Below are 7281 nucleotides of genomic sequence, written 5' to 3'. Positions count from 1 at the left end.
TGGGCAAAACTGCCAAAACGGCAGACGAGAAGCTTGGAATTCCATGGTTAGAATGGAAACGGCACATGGTATGATGGTAAGCAACATGCGTAAGCACCTAGCAGACCTGAGTTGACAAAGATCTGACTCTTAGTAGCCACAGTACCAGTTACAAAAATATTCTGATTCATGCATTTAAGGGTTAAGTATCATGGTGCCTGCAGAAGTTCCATCCTTGAGTGTTTAGTAATCCTTTACCAACTGACTACAAACGTCTGCAACTCACCCTCCTGGATACTTCTGGTACACTGTCTAAATTAAGAGTTCAACATCCTCGATTCTACTCAGCATTTTCCGTGATGGCAACTTCACCTATAAAACTTAGAAAAAGAACAACTTTATTATGACCAACAGAACAGGTCGCAGGAAGGTCATGTTCAATGTCTGAACCGACACACTTTAGCTCAAGCAACAAAAAGAAAACATGTGGGGAGGTAACACCAAACTCTACTGATAAATAAAATAACTCCAGCTAAAATCAGGGTCAACAGTCAGAGACAAACATTACCTCAAAAAAAATAACATGTGGCAGACAATACCAGACTCTACTGACAGATAAACAAGTTATAGCTGAAATTATGGTCAATGGTTGTCAGACTCAAACCGGATTTTTTTCAAAAACTAGGACACCTATAATGGAATGAATCTAATTAAACTTGTTTTCAACCAATCATCTATATTCACTCTCTAGATATTGAGCTAGCATACCTACTCCACTTTAGAAGTATAAGAAAATCAAATATCTGAGTGCTTATCTTATTTGCTAGCACCACTACCAAAGAATTTTCGCATCCCACCTCTAAGATTTTCTATTGTAGCATTCAGTTATGCAAAAGGCATAGAAGATACGAAATCACATCAGATTGCATCATAGATCAGCATCTTGATGATCAAACTGTTGCTTTCTTTAATACCGAATCATGGCCTGCATGGAATGATGTGCTTTTGGGCCATTCCAGTTGCCTTTATTCATTATGGTAACATGTCATCATAGTATTATAACAGACAATTGATTGATGACTAATTGACTACTGCTAATGTGGATGACGCTGGTTTAGGGTTATCAAACTTACGCAGTCCAATAGTCAATGGTAGCTGTTAATCTTCAATGAATATAATTGCTCAAAACAAGAATAATTCAGAAATTTGGGAAGACAATTAACCGTTTTGTGCCAACACTATTCTATTAACTGAAATTGCATGCTTCCAGGAAAGGATAGCTGCTAAATTCACACAGAGGACCTATAAACAAAAGAAGAGATCTTCCATAATAGAAGTATTATCTTTACAAAACAAGGCTCGTTTCAATCTAGTTATCGATAACAATGTTGCAAACCAATGTATCATATATGCAGAATGTTTTACTAAATCCCATGATGTGGAATATATAAGCTCATTTTCTTTTGGAAATGCTGTTTCTAGCCAAAATCATTGAATGTAAGTGAATTGTTTGAATTTGTAGCCAATGACAACACAGATACACATTACAAAATATAGAGCTCCCTTTCCAATATCAAAATTGACTTACCTGATCATAATTCAACACTAAAAGATAGACATATCAGGTGGTGGTCCATATACTGATTTCCATGACAAGGGAACGATCCATCCATTTGACCCATTTCCTGTATGCGCACAAAAAGATTTATTAAGAAGGCTACCCAAACATTTCTTATGGTGACAGGATGCCTAGAAACAACATTTCCAAAAATATAAAAATTGAAGGGACAATTTAAAGGGGTAAAGCACTTAAACACAGTACTTTAATAGTCTGGCAACAGATGAATAGATCGAAATACACTTTTCAGAATAAGTGTTAAGACGGTATAGAAATGTACCATGGAATTTCTCAGGGCCATGACCTAGAAGTTTGCATATTGCTTCAGCTAACTGGAAAGATTCTGGCATGTTGTCGCCTTCCGAGCAGTAGCACAGTACACAAGAAACTTTCAAGCCTTTAGCCTATCACAGATAAAGTGATATTATAACATTCACTCAACTTTTGAGGCAATAAAATCTTTTGAATCTGAAATAAAATCAGACACCTTGCAGGCAGAGAATAGTGCTGCAAATGGCAGGCTTGCATAGTAATCATTTATTGTCATCTCATCAGTATCATCATCCAGATCTTCTGAAAGACCACCACCCTCAACTAGGCTAGCAAGACAATTCCACCGTTTCTGAGATGGATCATAATCCTCAAGCTTTTTCCACCCCAATTTCTCATATTCTGGATCAGAACCATCTTCATTGCAACTTGAAAGGTAATACACCTGCATGTCACTACATTATTAAACATTGTTAGTTAATGATATCGACATTGACAGAGAATCAATCCTATAAGAGAACTGCAGCAGTTAGACGTTTCAGTTACCTGGATGCATCAATCACTCTCCTCTTTCCAGAATCTAAACTTGATATAATGACAATATGGTTCTTCCCGATGCTATTTATGAAATCAGCAACATTTTTTGCAAATGAAACCATCATTCCCTACATTGGCAACGAAAAAATGACATAGTCACGAAATATTCAGGAATTATATGCACTGAGACCACAAGACTAAACTGAAGGTACTAAAAATTAACAATGTAACTTTGCTTGAAAGTGCAATAGCTATCTTGCTTCCTTTGACAAAGTCATGTTCAATCAAAGAATATAGATCTACAAAAGAAATTAGTTATGACATATAAGTTTGCAAGTCGCATAGTCTGAAGTTAACAACACAAAGCAAAGTAATTTCTTCGTGTAATTTAACAAAGAAAGATGGAATATAGTTATCAGATACTGTGGCACACTGGCGCTAATGCTTCATTCATTTTCCTTGTCCCAACCAAAAAGTATTTACAAAAGAAAATCTGTATCAATTAGATTGAAGTAAACAGTGTCCAATACCACCACACAACTAAAGGCTGAGATCAACGTACTGTAGTAACTGGAGACCTTTGCTGAATGAAACCCAGCTTATGAGATGTAGATTCATAAGCTGCCAAGAGGAAGAGAGAAAGGTGGTCAGTCTAAATTGTGTATCAACATTACACACACTGACTCGATGTATGTTTATAACTTAAGGTGTGTGTAGATTAAACGAAAAATCTAAGGGCCATCGTACTCCAACTGAAACTCAGTAGGTTACTCCATCAGACAACTTGTGCGCACAACAGAACTGTTTGCAGCGCCAGCATAGCGCTACGATTTTTATCGAACAGTTGGTGCTCAGGAAATAAAGAGACTAACAGAAGGAACGCAAGCAGCAACGCTGAAACAGCACGGAATAGCACAGAGTGACAAAAAGGATCGAGCACCCAACCTTCGAGAGCGAGTGCGAGGTCGCCGACGGCGTCAGGGCCGAAGGCGTCGTTACCGGCGCAGGGCAGCACGGAGGGCTCGTCGAGGTAGGCCACCCGCCTCGCCCTCGACGAGGATATGAGAAGGTCGACGGCGAGCTGCCCCACGTTGCCAATCGACAGCGCTGGCTGCGGCCGGGTGATCCGAAGACCAAACATAATCGTAGGCCATCGGTTAAAACTACTAAAAACTCGATTCCAGAAATAAACAGTGGGAGCTCGCAGCGTTAGGGTTTCAAACCATGATAAGCGTGGGGCAGGAAGGAGAGAACGATTCACTCTCGACTAAGGCGAACTCCATTCCGGCGGGCGGGCGGGAGGCGGTGCAGGGATCTCAGGCTCAGCGGCTGCCGGATGAAAGCTCTCTCTGCCTTGGTCGAGAAGTTGAACAAGGCGACACTCAAGCAATAGTATAGAATCCTTTCGCTCTTTCAGGTCAGTTTTATTTTTAGAAAATCTTTCAGGTTAGATTGGACCGTGGATTCGAGCTGAAAGCAAATTTTTAGGCCCAACTAAGCCTGGCAAATTTGAGCCCATCTTTTGAAACCACGAATAGTTTTGGTGTTCTAGCATTGCGCATTAAAATCTATGCTCGTTTTTTAGGTATCTCCGACTTCATAGAAAAAACAAATGCTCTATTTATCCTAAATTAAAATTAGTTTTAGCCTTTTAATAGATTCATTAAAAAATTAATATATATTTTATTTATATGTCTAGATTTATCATTATATATTTAAATAAAGACATAAAAATACAAAAAATAAAATAAATATTAATTTAGAACGCATGGAGTAGTTTCGTTACCGTGTTAACCCTAGATTTGAGCATCAAGCAAACCGAACATTTTATCGACATATGGTGCACAAGTAATACATAGGGCACCATAGTGTCACCTAATATCCTTGTAAAACTCATCCGCTCTAAGGTCCTGTTTGGCACAGCTTATTTTCAGCTTCTTCATAAATTTAAGCAAAAGTTTTACCAAACAGCCAGCTTCTGCAGCAGCTTATCAGTTCAGCTGCTTCTCAGATACACTGTTTTTTCAACAAACAGCAGCTGTGCCAAACAAGGCCTAATCAGACCCTAGAAGTCTACTCACCAAACAAATGCTCTCTTATGTTGTCTTACCACAATAATGTTCAGAACCAAAGCCAATGTCTCTAAATATAACCCGTATAGATGGTGTGTACACCGTATATATGATATTACCCATGAAAAAGCTTTAACCAACTAAGGTCTTATTTGGTTATTCTAATTCCATGTAAATCAGAGTGTTTTGGAATAAATATAGATGGACTTTGACTTACTATAGATTTAAACCGACTTAATACCATTCAATCCACATGGGTTAAGCGTGAAACGAACAAGCCCTAAGAAGGTGTTTAGGGTTTTCATATCGTAAATTTAGTGACTAAAATTTAGTCACTTTTAATCTCTAAAATACCAAACAGGACTAAAATAGTTATTCTAAATAGTATGTCTAGCAACTAAAGTTTAGTCCCTAAAGTCTAGGAGGGTGACTAAAAAAAGCAAACACCTTCTAAAATCGATGTGTTTTTCTTTTTCACCAAATACCAATTAGCCGCCTCGTAAACACATGAAAAATAAATCGAGTACATAACCAATAATCGTCATTTCCATACCAATTATAGTTTCAAGAATGTGTAACATATCATCTAAAGAGCAAAGATTATATATGAAAAAAAAGATACTAAATAGTATGTTTTATTCGATGGTCGACTATCTATATGCTTGTCTTTTTTTATTAATGTTTACAATGCCCAGAAAAGGTGATAATTGTCTCATTTTGCGGTATAAATATAATCTAGATCCCGATAATATAGTAATTATGACATAAAATATATATTTCAAACTTTAAGTTGCAGGTCGATTTGGTTTTCAACCATCAACTACATAACCATGTAACAGACATTCTCCAAACCTACAACTACCATAACCAGATAATCAGATAAATCCTTTCTTTGTAGTGGTTTTTCATTGTTCGACCAATAAAATTTATAATTAGTTCATTTTAAGCCATAGAATTATCAAACTAGTACAAATTTTCTTCAGAATCATTGTTCATGTACACAGTTGTTTAAACCATTTGCACGTTATGTAAACGCTATATGATAGCTTGTTATGCCCATTTATTTTATCCTATTTAAACACCATTCAGTTCGTCTAATGGTTATTTAGTTCATAAATAGCTAAATTGTATTGGACCTGTTCATACATTTAAATGTTTAGGCTAAGACCGCTAAAAATGTTACATGGTTGTCGTCAGTGGTCTATATATAGTTTTACACCTGGTGTATTCTTTGTTCCTATTTCTCTATTGTTTGTAAACATGTTTATTTTTTATTATTTGTAACAGATAAAGCACAAATAAATCTAAATAGATCGTCAACAAAAACTAACTAACTTATGTCGGGTTCTTTTGGGTGGCCGACATAAGTAATTGAAGCCGATATAGATTTTTTTTTGTTTCATGTAGAATGTATTTGATAATGAGCCTAAAAATAGACTGTATTTTTATTACATTTGTTAGAAAGATAATTTTGCTTAGGACAAAACTAAAATAACAAATTTTATCCTCTCTCTCCCTCTCCTGGTCGTCTCGTCATTCGTCAACGGAGGGATGTCCTGTACATGTGAATCAAAATCCATCTCGTACAAGTATTTCCGGGTAACAGACGCACTATCTCCATTATTTTGTTCCCAACAATAGCATATAAAAAGATTGGATCGGGCAAGTCTATCTGTCCAGGACTCCAGGTACATGGATTATCTTCCTGTGCTTTGTACCCGTACCATAAAAGCGATGAGTCTCCGCCGTCGTCGAACGGCAGTGGCAGGAGCGACAAGGCATGGCCATGGACAAAAAAAAAAAAAACCAACAAGTCCCAAAATCCCGAACGAGGAGAGAGGAGGATCTCAACGGCGCCCAATCCAGAACGGACGACCCAGATGTTAATCAACCGATCGAGAACAATTTTTCACACCTAGTAAAAAAAACCCGAACAAAAAAAAACCATACGATACAGCTGGCACGCACGGCTAATTAATTAACCACAGCGTTACACAGTCCAGGTCCTCAAGATACCTGCCCCTTGTGTAGTTGTGTGCGTACGTACCGCTACGCGCCCAGAAACAACACCGCCGTCCCCCGCACGTTACACGTACGTCACGCCGGGGCGTAGAGGTCCATGAGCATGCACACGACGGTCTCCTCCGAGCCGGAGAGCGCGCCGCTATCCCGCCGCCTCTTCTCCTGGACTCGTCGACCGTTGCTGACGCGCGCAACCGCGCCAACGCCATCATCTCCGCGGTGGCGCCGCGCGTCTTCCGCATCGGCAGCAGCCTGCGCCGGCGCCTCCGGCAGGCGTCCACTCTTGGCGAACGCCCCCAGCAGCCACACAGCGACCGCGCCAGCCATCCCTGCTGGCTGCTGCTGCACTCGAGGCCGTGGCACTGGCAGGTCCCCTCGCTTCGGCGCTTCGCTCTACGCACTCGCTCTAAAGAAGGTTCTTGAGCTGTTACTAGCTCTTGTATTTTTTTTTTACTTGGCTGCTTTAGCCGCGCGGGTTCGGGACTTCGGGCCGGGGTTCTACTGTATATAGACACGCCCGGCCGGCTCTGTGCGCTGTCGTCTGTCTGTAGGCGTGGCGTGGCAAGCTCCACGGCAAGAAACTACGTGCGAGGTACGCCGCACGTACGCGAGCCGGGCTGAAAGTTTAAACGGTCTCGGGGCTATGCGGCGGTCGTCGTCGTCGTCGTCGCCCTGTTCCGGGGCCACGCCGCCTTGGCCCTCGCCCACGGCCCACGTGACGCGCGGCCATCTTATGGTGGTGGTCGCTCAGGCATCCGCGCGGCGCGATGGATGACGGACGGG

At 40.4% G+C, this 7281-nt stretch overlaps 2 protein-coding genes across 3 annotated transcripts; both read right to left on the bottom strand.

Moving 5' to 3' along the window:
- Positions 1–3819, bottom strand: LOC100194052 (uncharacterized). Of its 2 annotated transcripts, none has more exons than XM_008661160.3 (8): positions 3628–3819; positions 3350–3515; positions 2967–3025; positions 2414–2532; positions 2085–2322; positions 1878–2001; positions 1568–1664; positions 1–359 (listed from the first exon to the last, which is right to left on the bottom strand). In XM_008661160.3, the coding sequence occupies exons 1-7, from the start codon at positions 3685–3687 to the stop codon at positions 1585–1587; spliced, it is 846 nt and encodes a 281-aa protein (XP_008659382.1). In that variant the 5' UTR covers positions 3688–3819; the 3' UTR covers positions 1–359; positions 1568–1584. The 2 variants fall into 2 exon arrangements, with proteins under 2 accessions (XP_008659382.1, NP_001266648.2); NM_001279719.2 differs by having other exon boundaries at positions 1–351; positions 3628–3808.
- A 2252-nt stretch (positions 3820–6071) lies between these two features.
- Positions 6072–6966, bottom strand: LOC100273580 (uncharacterized). The gene has a single exon (NM_001353639.1). It carries the CDS (start codon positions 6823–6825, stop codon positions 6574–6576), a length of 252 nt encoding a protein of 83 aa, NP_001340568.1. The 5' UTR covers positions 6826–6966; the 3' UTR covers positions 6072–6573.
- Positions 6967–7281: the final 315 nt, after the last annotated feature.

Source organism: Zea mays, chromosome 1, assembly GCF_902167145.1.
Source record: "Zea mays cultivar B73 chromosome 1, Zm-B73-REFERENCE-NAM-5.0, whole genome shotgun sequence".
Classification (NCBI taxonomy): domain Eukaryota; kingdom Viridiplantae; phylum Streptophyta; class Magnoliopsida; order Poales; family Poaceae; genus Zea; species Zea mays.
The sequence above is the reverse complement of the archived record's forward strand: the minus strand, read 5'-3'. Positions and strand labels throughout refer to the sequence as shown.